At 44.2% G+C, this 14,580-nt stretch overlaps 1 protein-coding gene across 2 annotated transcripts in view; it reads right to left on the reverse strand.

The window, feature by feature from the left end:
- PRPS2 (phosphoribosyl pyrophosphate synthetase 2) overlaps positions 1-14,580 on the reverse strand; it is a 35,583-nt gene that overhangs the window by 18,291 nt on the left and 2,712 nt on the right. The window contains exon 2 of one of the 2 annotated variants that reach the window (XM_075914869.2): positions 1,406-1,598. In XM_075914869.2, coding sequence (XP_075770984.1) covers positions 1,406-1,598 — 193 coding nt within the window. The remainder of the gene's footprint in view (positions 1-1,405; positions 1,599-14,580) is intronic. The other variant, XM_075914870.2, reaches the window with a different exon arrangement.

Genomic DNA, 14,580 nt, shown 5'->3' on the forward strand with positions numbered 1-14,580 from the left:
ATACGCTGAACAGTTATTGTGATGATTTTTCCCTGTAAGCTAGCTTAAATAAGTGAAACTGAAGTGATTATGTTGCACTATTTTGACACACAAAATGCAGAATTTTGGCCCAGAATTCTCCCAGAAGTACCACTAGCTAGGGAGTCTCTGTTTTAATCAGAAACAAAGTGGTCTCTAGAATTCGAGTTATGGGCCACAATCCACGATTGGTATAGAGGACATATATTCTAGCAGGTCTTTCCTGGTAGATATATTTGGTACTGATGAGGATGTCTTAGGAGGCACTTAGACTGTTTATCCAGAACCAAAGGCATCTCGGAGGATGATGTAGGTAAAGACAGTGCCAAAAGAATTGCAGGTACCACCTTCTTACAACAGTACATACAACCCTTTGCTGTCTACGTGCAGGGTTACCCGATTCCGCTAGTTTTTGGTCACAGTTTTTTTCCCCCTACCAGTTTTATTGAAGTGACATACATGTATAGCAAGGAAGGAAGTGTTGGCTACTAGCTCCCTTGAGTGCAGTTGCTGGTGGAAGGGAATCCCAGACATGATGTATTCTCTCATAGTCTACTTCTCTAGAGTCCGCAAGATGGGATATGGAATTCTCACCACCTTTTCCAGTGAATGTCTGGCCACAGCATATGTGGACACTAGCCACACCTGGAGGGGCCTCATCCTGAGCCTGGCGAGGGGCATGACATATGTGCAGGCCGCCATGTGCCCTGGAATCTGCAGACATACCGTCACTGTGGATGTGGGCACGTGAGCAAATTGACATAGGAATGGGGGGTGTATGCATGGTCTGGGCTGGAGGTGCAGCATCTGGGTGCAGGAGTGGGATGGGAGTGTTGTGTCTGGGAGGGACAGAGGGTGAGGAGCAGGCTGGGGGGTTTAAGAGGCAGGGAAGATGCAAGAGGGAGGAGGGGATGAGGCACTTTCCAGGGAGGAGGGGGTTGCACATGTGGCTCTGTGCTGCCCTGTGTTTGCAGGCACACACACCCCTGGCTGCTCCTATTGGTCATGATTTCCAGCTAATGGGAGCAACGGGGGTGGAGCCTGCAGGACAGCACTTCCCTGTGCTGCTGTTCCCCCAGCTGGGGGAAGAAGGAACAATAGTATACAGAGCCTCTTCCTCCCCCACCCAACCTCTGCTAGTCAGAAATCAGCCATGCAGGAGTTTTTGCACCAGGCTCCCCATTACATCCCCTTACAGTGGAGAACTTGCATACTCCAGGCATGTAGGGGGCGCAGACTCTCCCCACCATGGACAGGGGGAGCCCCAAGACTCATGGGCCAGATCAAGGCAAGCGGGGGGCCAGATCCAGCCCATGGGCCATCCAGCCCGGGACCTTTCAAGACAACGTTAATGAAATGTACTATTAAATAATACAATACACCTCACCTCACCTACCTTGTCTTTCTTATCTTGCCTCGCATATGGAAAACATGGAATTACTGCAGTCACTCTGGATGATGATGCAATCTTGCAAGCATTGATCATTATGAGAAGTTCCATCAAGTTATCATTGATTTCTCCACAGCCACTCTGGATGATGTACACATCTTCCCCTCTCACACTTTCACCGATCTCTACACTGAAAGAGTAAGGTTTGGTCAATGAATTATTTGAAGTATCTAAACAAAAGAAATAATGATAGGATCAAAGAATAAATGTGTCCATGAAAGCGATTTTTAAAAACAAAACCAATAGCTCTCAATAGTTTCAATAATGCAATATTTGTGGATTATATAATTGTTCATTAGCACATACAAATATTCTTCTATGGCATTCTAAGTCTATTTCCTAGACCTGAAGAGCAACTCTGTGTAAACTCAAAAGCTTGACTCATACAGAAGTTGGTCTAATATTTATTATTATTATTATTATTAATAATAATGCCTCGCTTACCACTTTGTGTCTCCTTTTTAAAAAAAAGAATATATAACACTTTATTCTTGTTTTAGAAAAAGTACTTCCTGCATAATAATACCATCTGTCCATTGACATCTAAGTCTATGCTTATAGATAATAAAAATCTAGCCAATGGAAGGGAGGAGAATTAATTACAGCATTCAGAAAGAGTGCTAGAAAAAGGCCACTGAGGGAAATCCTAGTCATAGGCAATACAGGCTGTGACTTTTCTGACATTCTTCACCCTGAAAGATAGATCTCGCAACAGTCATTCAGGAAATGTAAAAAACATTTGGAACAAGATGTTACTGAAGGGGTGGGCAAAAGGGCCTCCACGGGCTGGATCTGGCCCGCCAAGCAGGTTGATTTGGTCTGCAGACACCCTGCTAGGCCAATCAGCGCCTGGTGATGGTGTAACGTGTGAAGTCTCCTCCCCCGCCAGGGGCATGCAGTACTTAAGAGTCACAAAAGTGTCCTGGCCCCGCCCTTTCTGCCCGAGGACCCATCCTTTCCGGGGTGACCCAGGGCCACTTCAAAAATTTCTGAAGTGCCCCCCCCCCATCTAAAATTATTGCCCACCCTTGTGATATTGCACGGATAGATATACAGGCTGTTGAGGCAACAGAAATCATGCAACTCTGTCAAATGCTGAAGTTGGCTCTCAGAGCTTCCATACAACCATCATAGCAAAGCAAAACTGATTTTTTTCTTGACAATGTTTAGAATTTTCAAGACTTAATGTTTAGAATTTCTGAACTGAACCAAAAACTAGGATTAAATCAACAATGACAAATGCAAAGTACTTCACCTGGGAAGAACAATCAATTTCACACATACAAAATGGAAAATGACAGTCTAGGAAAGGTACTATAGAAAGGTATCTAGAGGTCATAGCGGACTACAAGTTAAATGTAAGTCAACAGTGTGATACTGTTGCAAAAAAAGTGCAAGCATACTAGGATGTATTAACAGGAGTGTTGTAAGTCAAATATAAATACCTGCCTCTGGAAATTTCCACTACATGCATCTGACGAAGTGGGTCTTTGCCCACGAAAGCTTATGCTCCAATACATCTGTTAGTCTATAAAGTGCAAACCGGAAAAGGTTTCAAGAAGAGCAACAGAAATGATTAAAGGTCTAGAAAAGATGACCTGGGAGGGAAGGCTGAAAGAATTGGGTTTGTTTAGTCTGAAAAAGAGACGACCAAGAGGGGACATATCATCCGCTTTAAAGTACCTAAAAGAATGTTTCAATGAGCGAGAAAAATTATTCTCCTAAATCTCTGAGGATAGGGAAAGAAGAAATGGGCTTAAATTGCAGTAAGGGATGTTTAGGTTGGATACTTGGAAAAACTTCCTATTTGTCAGCGTGGTTAAGCACTGGAATAAATTGCACAGGGAGATTGTGGAATCTGTCTCTGGACCTTTTTAAGAGCAGGATAGACAGACACCTATCAGGAATGGTCTAAATCAGTGATTCCCAACCTTTTTTATACCAGGGACCAGCAAACCCATTCACAAACTTGTGGTGGACTGGCAACATTTTATTTGCATATTTATTATGCAAACAATGAACATGCAAATATCCAAATAAAATGTTACCAGTCCACTCAAAGCCCTGGCCCATCAAGCCCCTCCAGTGCAAGTCCTAACTTCTAGAGCCCCCCCCACTCCTCCACTACCCCCCAGCGCCAGCCACTGACCACAGTCCCCCAACCCACTGTACCTAACCCCGCCAGTGCCTCCTGCTCACTGCCCCCAGTGCCAGCCCACCATCCCAAATGTCTCAGTGCCAGCCCTCACCCTTTAGACCCCCCACCAGACTCCTCAATGCCAGCCTCCTGTTTCTATTGCACCCAATCCCCTCAGAGCCTTCCCCAGTGTCATCCCCACCTCTTAGATCCACCACCTCATAGAGTTCACCAGTACCAGACCCGCAGCCAGAGCCCCCCAGTATTAGCTTTGCCCCAAGAGCCCCCCAGTGCCAGCCTCCCGCTTCTTATAGCCCCTACTAAAGTTCCCTCAGCACTAACCCTACCCCCTTCACCTAGCCCTGTGCTGCCTCCTAGGTGCCAGCTGAGCACTGCTGCTCTAAGGCTGCCATGCCAGGCTCCACGCAGTCCTCCTGCCACACAGGAAAGCACTCTTCCATGTCTGGGAAGAGACCCTGCCCCTGCCTGGCGCTGGGTGACTGAGAGGCAGGACAGGACACGCCTCTCCCAACAGCCATGGTAGGAGTGGTGTACCCAGCCCCCAGAGCTGCTTCAGCCCAAGAGCCAGAGGTCCAAAGCCTAGCAACGGGCTGCGGACTGGTGGTTGGGAACTGCCAGTCTAGATCAGTGATGGGCAACCTGCAGCCTGTTGGCCATTGGTTGCTGCGACCCATTGAGATGGAAGGCTACTCATGCAGCCCACTCACCATTCCTGATTGCCCATTGCTGGTCTAGATGCTGCTTGGTCTTGCCATGACATTTACAGAGAAGGTTTAGTGGGGGATGGGGGGAGGAGAAAAGATTGTAACACTTACAACAAATAATCAATAATTGTAAATAGTTATGCTGTTGGGAAAAAATGTGTTAAATGAAGTGTATTCATTTTTATTAGATGAAGACGACATTGTTATAACATTTTAACTTTTTTTATGGTCATTACTAAATATTTCAGTAAGACAGAACAGCTCACATAAGACCAACATTGTAGCTTATGCTTTCTGAGACGCATATATTCTAGTGATTAGAGCACAGGACTGGGAGCCACATTGCCTGCGTTCTATTGCTCAATATACCAATGACTCTTGCTTATCGATGTCCTGGAGCAAGTTACAACCTTTAATTTAAGTCTACTGACCCATTTAGAATAATGCTCCCTTCACTCCTGTATAAAGAATTGACAGCATTTTTACACTTCAGAACTATACGCCTATTTTGGAAGCATAAGTGTGAACTATATAGGTCATGTGTTCGCAAATCTGACTTGCTGTCAACAGACAGTAATGTGCACACAAAGATTTCAGTCTGAAATTAGGCTGAAATTGGTGTAGGGATATCAACATGTAGACAACTACATGATTAACCGATAAGCCTAGGTTTATGGGTTAATCCTGTTGACTAAACGCATTCTCTCCCTCCTGCTACTTCTGTATCAGAGCCAGCAAGGGAGGGGGAAGCGGGAGCACCAGATCCGCCTGTAGTCCCATCTCACCCCTATGCTGCTGCCTCTGACAAAGGCTCTCCCAGCTCTCCCCCCGTGCTAGCTCTGCGGACCCACCTGCCCCCTACACAGGCAGCAGGGGATTGTAGGGGGTAGAGTCAGATGGGAGCCAGTGCTTGGGGGAGAGGGAAACTCACTGTGGACAGAGGCTGTCCGCAGCAGTATCTCGTGTCCATGGGGGTCTGAACTCCCCATGGACAGAAGCTGCCGCCGTGGAACAGCCTCTGTCTGCGAGGAGCTCAAAGCCATCAAACAGAGACTGCTGGCACAGAGCAGCCTCTGTCTGCAGGGAGCTCAGACCCCGCGCCACCATGGACAGGGGCTATACTGCAGCCTCTGTACAGAGTGGCAGGCGGGAGCGGGTCTGCGCAGGCAGCTGGATTTTAAACCTGCTCCCCTCACAGACTGGCTTCCGCCTGCCACCTTCGCTGCTGCCTTAGAAAGAGGCAGTAGCACGGGGTAAAGATGTAAGCAACTAGTCGCTTCCCCTCCCCTGCAGCCTCTATCAGAAAGAGGCAGCAAGGGAGGGAAAAGAAGGAAGGGCTGCTGGGGGGAACCAGCTTAAAAGTAGGGGAGAGGGGAAAAGGGAGCAGCGGCAACGTCCCACATTTGAAATGCACAAGATCCCCTGCGGGGGCGCTCATACATTTCAGAGACAAAGTGTTGCATGGAGCCTGGAGCCAGCAGGGGACTTAGAGAGTCCCCCGCTAACCCCAGGCTCTATTTCAATCTTTGAAACACACAAGAGCCCCTGCTGGAGTTCTCATACGTTTCAAAGGTGGAACGCCAGGCAGCACTTCCACCTTTGAAATGTAGCAACAGCCCAGTGGGCTCTTGCTACATTTCAAAGCGGAAGCACCCTGACTAATCGAATAGGCAATGAAAATTCCATTGACTATTCAATTAGTTGATTAATCTAATTTTAACATCCCCAGCACGGAGTGGTAGGGTGCTCGCAGGAGTGCACTGGGTTGCCAGCCTTACCTCCAGGGACTATCAAATAGTTGTGTAACTGCGAACATTTAATGCGATTACACAACTATTCAATTACACACTATTTAACAACCCTAAACTGATGATAATGATGATGTTGATAGCTCTTTGTGATCATCTAAATAGAGGTATCACAGAAGTGAAAAAGTATGCTGCCTACAATGGAATTCTCTCACACTTGGCTGAAGACAGTCATGCAATGTGTTAGTACCCTCAGTGTTTACCTTCTCAAAGTTCAGTATTGAAGAGGTGTAGAACAAAATCAGATAAGATGTGCAGCTCATTCCTTAGCCACTATACAGAAATTTAATAAAGGATTATTAGTCAAAATTTTTCATCTTTTTTCAGATCTTTGTGTAAGTCTGTGTCTTCAGTTTATACCCAACTGTGTATGAAGTTCCTCTAAAAATTCAATAAAATCATCTATTTTAAAGAAGTATAACATCACAGAAATAGGACAGCATGAATGAAATAAATTAGCCATGCTAAGTTAACAAGTTAGAATTTGTAAGATACTCTAGATATATTTGGACTTGAAAGTATGAGATTTTTAGTGGGAAAACATCAGCAAATGTCTATTTCAATGTACAAATGCAAAATAAAAATTTCCATCAATAGTCAAAATGTATAGACACGCATAGAAAGAAAAATGATGCTTGAAAACTTAAGAATTTAAGGATATTCAGTTTGTATATTTTGATGTGATGTTGGCAGTTTGCATGAAAACGGTTATAAAGCTTTAACTTTTTGAATCAAGGTTTGTCATTAAATCTTTCAGGTTCCCTGATAGCATTCCACAATTGTTAAATAAAAATAGAAAAATAGGGGAAAAAAAGCTTAAAAATAGATATTATCCAAACAAAACACTTTAAAAATCCTGAATTCTGACAAGCCTAGATATTACTATAAAATTAATTTTTTTCCCGTATCAGCTGTATTAGGGATGTTAAATTTCGAATGATTAATCAAATAGTCAATTAGTTGATAGGGCACCTTCACCTCTGAAGTGTAGCAACAGCCCTGTTGATACATTTGAAAGGTGAAAGCGTTGCAGGAAGTACAGAGCCAGCAGAGCAGTCCCTCGCTGGCCCCATGCTCCCCATGGTGTTTCAAATCAGCAGTGCCTAGTGTAGCCCAGGATCAGCTGGGGACTCCCCCGTTGACCCTGGGCTCCATGCAGCACTACCACTTTGAAATGCCACAGGGAGCCTAGCGTCAGGCTCCAAACAGCGTTTCAAAGTGGCAGAGCCTCACGGAGCCTGGGGTCAGCAGGGTAGTCCCCAGCTTATCCTAGGCTCCACACGGCGCTGTGGCTTGGAAAAACCTCATGCAGCTTGGGGACATCCCAGATGGCCGTTGGCTCTATGTAGGGTTTCAAGCAGCAGCGCTATGTGGAGCCCAGGGTCTGGCCCCGGGCTCCACCGCTTTGATGTATCCTCTCCTCCTTCCTCTCCCCTTGCTGCCTTTTTCTGATAGAGGCAGGGAAGAGAGGAGAGCGGGAAGGGAAGAGGAGGAAGCAACTCGTTGACTCGACTATCTGATAAGCATTTGATTATCGACTAGTCTTTTACATCCCTAAGCTGTACCAGGACCTAATTACCAGATAATCAATTTTTGGACTGCTTATGTTTACACAATCTATTTAGTGAGGATTTAGAAAAAGGGGCAAGATCCATGCCTTTGCGCACCATTACAAGCTATGTTTGTTTTATACAGTTTAATCAAATTTAACTGTTCAGTTAACACTCAGGGTACATCTACACAATGGTGCTATTTCGGGATAACATCCATTATCCCAAAATAGCATTCGGCACATCTTAACAGCATACCCGTTATTTCGAAATACATTCGAAATAATGGGCTTGCTATTCCAGCTTCCTTATTGCACGAGGATTAAGGAACAGCAATTTATTTCAAAGTAAGTGCTGTGTAGACAGCACCAAATTTCAAAATTCGGTGTAGCTAAAACTGTGTATCTTATTTCCAGCTATGCTCCACTGTGAAAACATACCCTCGGTTTACCTAATCTTCTCTCTCAGATTCTGTTGATTCTCACTGAGTAATGTTATTGAGGGATCTCTCTCGCTACAGGTTGTTTTAAAAATACTAACAAACAAGGAAACTAGATTAGTGGTCTCCAAACTTTTATGCCTAAGATCACTTTTTAAATGTCAGGGCAACACAGGATCTATCCTGCCCCTTCTCTGAGGTCCCACCCACTCCATCACTTGCTCTCCTCCATGTTCGCTCACTGTCATTGGGCTGGGCCTGAAGGATTTGGCTACAGGTGGTGGGGAGAGGTGCAAGCTCTGGGAGGGCATTGGGTGCAGGAAGGGACTCCAGGCTGGGCAGAGTGCTGGAGTCAGATGTGTGTGGGTGCTGAGTAACCTTCTAGCCCATAAAGAAAACCCCAGAAAGCCTGTGGGAAGCAGGGCTTCGCATTTTCCACCTTAGCACCCTCTAGTATGCAGAATGGCTGCCTCTCATGTTGAAGGCCCAAGGGAAAAAGCTCATGTGGGTGGGCATACCACAGGGCTTGATGGAGTTTGCTTGCCACAAGCTCTGTAATAGGGTGGTCTGGGCTGTTGCCCAACGCCCTCTGCACTCCTAGCCGAGGCAGTGCCTTTTCCTCAATGATCACAGACACCAGCTCCAACTCTCCTTGGCAGTTGGTTAGCCAATTTGTTATAATCCCCCTCCCCCCCCTTCCCTGAACTGCCTGCTGAATGCACAGGGGCAATCCATGCAAGCAGCCTCCCCTCTCCTGCTGAGGCCATGAGGGCTATACTCAGAAAAATACCTTCTCACTGACCAGGTCTACCACTTGCCATTGCAGCTGGACCAATTCTCTCTCATCAAATACTAATCCCCACCACCCATAACTGGTAAACCTCATTGTATGAGGAATAAGGGTTATTTTAAGAGAAGGGTTGTCTCTCGAAATAACTGCATCTTAACAGCGTGTTATTTCGAAATAACACTATAACGCACATATGCAAATGAAGTGCGGGATATTTTAATCCCAGCTTCACTTGCAATTTCAAATGTCTTCATTTGCATCCCTCTCTAGAAAGAGGGTGCAAATGTAGACATACCCTTCCACAGGGAAATCAGCTCTGCTGAGGTTCTGATGGGGCAAAGGTTAAATGAAGAGTAGAGTTAACAAAGGGAAAGTGGATAGTGGGGAATGGGAGATGGGGAGCCAGGCTCCTGGGGAAGGAGATGATGAAGAGCAGGTGAGTGCGAGTGCTGGGCATGGAACGGAGATAAATGTTCTGTTCGCCAATACAGCTTATTTTGTTGAGCTATTCTGATAAAAAAAATGTTGGTTGTGACGGTCCCACAGATAACTCTTCATGATACAAACACATGCACATAGTGGTCCACCTAACCATCCCAATCCCACACTCCATACCCCAGGAAGTGACTGGATTTTCTTTGCGAAGACAAGCACTTTCCCTCTCCTGTATGAAGTTAGTGCAGCCTTGTGAAGCAGCAAGGACTCGGGGGCTGCGGAAGAGTCCTCTCTCCATGCAGTTTCTTCTGGCTGGTTGTGGAAAGGAAGCACCCTGACCCACTGGTGCTAACCCTAACCCCCTCTACACATCACTGCCCTTTTAAGTACCTTTCAAAGAAAAAGGTTCTAGACAACACACACTTTGTGAGGAGGCATCTAGCAAATAAGCCTGGGGCTTCTGGCAGCACGTAGCCCTGTACTCTGAGCTCAGCTGATACTTTGTTAAAAAGCCCTCTGCTAACGGAAAACAAAGGGAGAGGAGGAAGATCTGGGACAGAGGAGATAAATTGTCAGAGCCTCCATGATCACTGGTTGGAGAATAAAGCTTCACCCATTTGCTTGGAATTCATAACTTGTGATGCTTTAAGATTATTACTCCTGGGAAAATTTTGCACCAAAAAATTAAAAGTTCTGAAAAATTCTGTATACTTTGACAAAATAAAGCAATATAATAATGCCAGATTTGATTTTGGTAATACATTTAATCTACAACACAAAATGTCACAAATATTTGGCATTTTCTAAACTCATAAGTTACAAATGCTAACTAATAGCCTGCATTCCAGTGATAATACTGTATTTTCAATTAAATTACATGACCAAAAAACAAAGTAGAAAGTAATTTTAAATTGCTCAGACTTTCAAGAGTCGTATTTTTGCTAATCATCCTCCATTTCAATACAATCCAGTATTTTTATTTAAATTATAGTGCAGAAAAAGTTTAATAATTTCCTTCTGGCAGAAAGGATCAAGTAGTATAGAGAAAACACTTCTCTCTGCTTCTGAAAAGTTTGAGACCACATTATTCAATTCAAGGTCAGTTTGGAGACATCCCAGATTCTCTTTTGCTGAAATCCAAAACACTTGGAAATTTACAAAGATAGGTTGGTTTTGAATTGCTTCAGCACAATCTTTTCCCTGTACAGTTTTACCTCCTGCTCATGTAGCACAGAAAAATAAAAAACAACAAAAAAAAAACCAGGTACTGCCTGAAAATATTGAGCACTCTGGCAGATATCAACATAATGAGGTGACATTGAACATTCCTTCAAAAAGGGATTTAGCCAGTCAAGTCTTTCGAGAGAGAAGTTTTCTGCCTCCCTAAATTTGAAGAATTCTGAGATGCCTTCTGAAAGAAACCCTAGATGTGAACTAAATATATATCTCTAATTCTTCCTGAAGGTCAAATGCTTTACCAGTTCAAGGCTTCCTGTTTGTAAATACCAAATTCATGCTCAGAAGTTTTCACATTGTTGCGCTACAAAAGTGATCTGTACTCTCAATACTACATACGTAACTGGATCAACTGGCATTTTCTCAATAGTTTGCACAGAAGCTGGGAAGATGCTATTGTGCTCTTCATTAAAGAATTTGGTAGAATTGAAAATGTATACTAAAGAGTGCTGAACCAGGTATTCAACAGGTTTCATCTTTGCTAGGATAAAAAAAAGCTTTGGCATTTGGAGTAGGGATGTTAAAGATTAGTCAACGATCCAATAAGCATTTGCTTATCCGATAGTCTTGACTAGTCGATATCCCCCCTTGCTGCCTCTATCAGATAGAGGCAGCAAAGGGGGGGGGGGGAGAAAGGGGACTTCAAAGTGGCAGCACCGCACAACTGTGCGGCACTGCCGCTTTGAAACCCCAAGGCAGCATTTCAAAGGGACAGCTGCTGCACAGCTGATCAGATGATCAGCTGTGCAGAGGCTGCTGCCCCTTCAAAATGCCGCTTCCACATTTCAAAGGGGCAGCCATGGAGCCCGGGCTCAGCTGGGGACTCTCCAGCTCACCCCGGAGTCCAGGGAAGTGCTGTGTGGATCCCAGGATCAGCTGTGGAGTCCCCAGATGACCACGAGCTCCACTGCCCCTTTGAAACGCGTGGAGGCAGCAATTCAAAGGGGCAGCTGCCTCACAGCTGATCCACAGATGAGCTATGAGGCAGCTGCCCCTTTAAAACGCTGTCTCTGAGTGTTTCGAAAGGGCAGCTGCCATGGAGCCTGGGGTCAGCTGAGGAGTACCTAGCTAACCCCGGGCTCCTAGCAGCATGCAGCATAGCATGAAGCCCAGGGTCAGCGGGGGACTAGGAGTGCATTTTAAATCAGGCTCTCCGTGAGCAGCCTGGAGTCAGCAGGACTCCCCGCTGGCTCAGGCTGTATGCAGAGTTCCACATTCCTTCTTTGAAACTTACAAGAGGCCTACCAGTGGCTCTAGTACATTTCAAAGGAGGACTGTGGAAGTGCATATTGACTAGTCGATGGAAATTCTATTGACTAGTCAATTAACCACATTTTAACATCCTTAATCTGGAGATGCCTCTTGTAGTTCCTGGTTCACCTAATGGAGTTACCTGGTTTTTCTACTACTAGAGTGATAGGACATATTTGTGAAGCACTTTACAAATGTATCAACCAGCTGGAAAAAAAGTCTAAATGATTCACCACTTAATTTAACAATAGGCATCAAACAGGTGATATGCACAGAATTTGGAAACAGTGTAGAAAACAATCAAATGTCTTTTACATGTAACTAGCATTGTCAGTATCAACTATTATAACACTATCTTAGACAGTTGGGTACTTATTTACAGTTTTGACTACAGCCTGTGGTATAGTTGAGTAGGGATGTAAAATTTTGATTAATTGGCTAATCGAATAGTCGATGCAATTTGCATCGACTATTTGATTAGTCAATAAGGGCACCTCTGCCTTTGAAGTGTAGCAACAGCCACTTCAAAGGCGAAAGCGCTGTGGGGAACACAGGACCAGCAGGTGACAGGCTTCATGCTGTGTCTCAAAGTGGCAGACCCCAGGCTCTTCAGAGTGCTGCCACTTTGAAATGCTGCGTGCAGCCCAGGCCAACTGGGGACTCCCAACTTGCCCCAGACTGCAAGTGGCATTTCAAAGTGGCAGCACCGCGTAGAGCCTGGGATCTGCCACTTTGAAGCACCGCATCATCTTCCCCCACACCTTGCTGCCTCTTTCTGATCGAGGCAGCAAGGTGTGTGGGGGAGGGGAATAGAGACTATTCGACTAGTGTGGTGACTATCTGATAAGCATTTGCTTATTGGATAATCGACTACTCGTTCACATCATAGAATCATAGAGCTGGAAGAGACTTCAGGAGGTCATCAAGTCCAGCCCCCTGCCCAAGGCACGGCCAATCCCAGCCATCCCTATAGTTGATTAACTTGCCACACCTAAAATGTTATTACCACAAAAAAAAAAAAAAAAAAAAAAAAAAAAAAAAAAGTTAACATGCCCACTGTTATCAGGTTTTAATGATGCAAACAGGATATTTATAACTGATCTTGCCCATCACCACAACATTTAAAGATAACAGCAATTTTCTGTGTCTTTAAGCTTCAGTTCTAAGTTTTCCCTTTCTTTGAGGTACATGTCAGGTAAGTAGGTCTCTGTCAGCTATGTCCTATCAGACACCACATCACCATTCTGGACTCTGCTGTCAAGAAATTCTCCCACAAGTGGGTGATGAGTCAGTTATAGAGGATGTTGGCACTGTCTTCATTCAAGCTGTACAAAACCAAAAGTAAAAGAAGTTAAGACTTAAGTGAACACAAATGTTTACTATTCATGCAACATTTTACATCTCAGATTATATTTATTTCTTAATTTCTCAATTTTAATTTATTTTTCTAGTATAGGAAATGATCACATGATTTTAGAGACATACTTAGTTATCTGTCTTATGCCTCTATCCAGGAAGGCTCACACTTAAGAGAAAGACATTATTAAATTATAATCTACCTTAAAATATGAAAGTGCAAGTTACATACTGTAGTGTATTATCAATCATTAATTTCATTGTCATCACTTAAAGTTTAAAAACATAACTGTCTGGTCAAGATTTCAGAGCAGGTGAAGAGCTACATTGCTACAGCTTTTCTAAACTACTTATTTTTCTGTATGATAACTTTTCCTATATTCCACTCACCTCCACATGTTGTCTCTCTCTTGCTTCAGCATACTTGTAAGGGCTTCTGACTTTGGTTTCTGCTCTTCTCTTGAGTAGCATCTACCTTCAGTTTGTGGGAGTTTTTTTTAAAATGCATAATGATTGATCATTACAGATCATGATTGAGAATAACATTGCAGCATGTGCACAATAATTTGTCCCTATCCACAAGCAGTTTTGAAAGGAATTCAAGCATGAGCTGATGTATCCATATGGAAAGATTGTTCACTTCATGCAAAAGAACAAATATTTCTTTGGTAACTTCATCTGAATCTGACTGGCTATTTTGGGAAGTGCTTGGTTCTGACGATCCTGACATTTTGTCAGGTTGAGAAATGTTTTATTTGCCCTAAAAGTCATCTTTTTTAAAATGGGCAAGTAAAACAGATACGGAGCTGCAATCTAACCCCATTGTGCCACTGTGGCACAGGACAAAAGCAAGAAAGCACAAAGATCTTCCTAGCTGAAGACTCCCTTACTATCATTTACAATACAGCTCCTTTTCACCACTCTGGCAATGTAAAATTTTTACATATTTTATGCTCCTGGGAGCACTGACTGTATCAGAGGCAGCAGCGCAGACTACCAAGTGGGAGCTGGTCTGTGAGAGGAGCCAATTTAAAAACCATCTTCCCTTGCAGATTGGCTGCCTGTTATCCTATGCTGTTGCCTTTGGTACAGAGTCACTCCCGGACCCAGTACGAGCCAGACCTGAGCCAAGCTGCATGCCTGCCTAATCCACTTTAAATGCAGAGCCACAGTGGGGGTAGGTCCCAGACCCAGCCAATCTGCTAAACATTTACTGGGAGGGAGGAAGAGAGGGAGGGAGGAATGTGCATAGTCTATAGCATTAACTTATTAGCTTTTGCTTATTGGTTAATTGACTACACTATTACATCCCTAATACATGGTGCAGAATTCCTCCAGGAGTAGATTATGCAGTTTTCTAAAACTACTTGTTCCAAGTAGGCACA

The sequence above is a fragment of the Pelodiscus sinensis genome, chromosome 1, assembly GCF_052426305.1.
Source record: "Pelodiscus sinensis isolate ZL-2025 chromosome 1, ASM5242630v1, whole genome shotgun sequence".
Taxonomy (NCBI): domain Eukaryota; kingdom Metazoa; phylum Chordata; order Testudines; family Trionychidae; genus Pelodiscus; species Pelodiscus sinensis.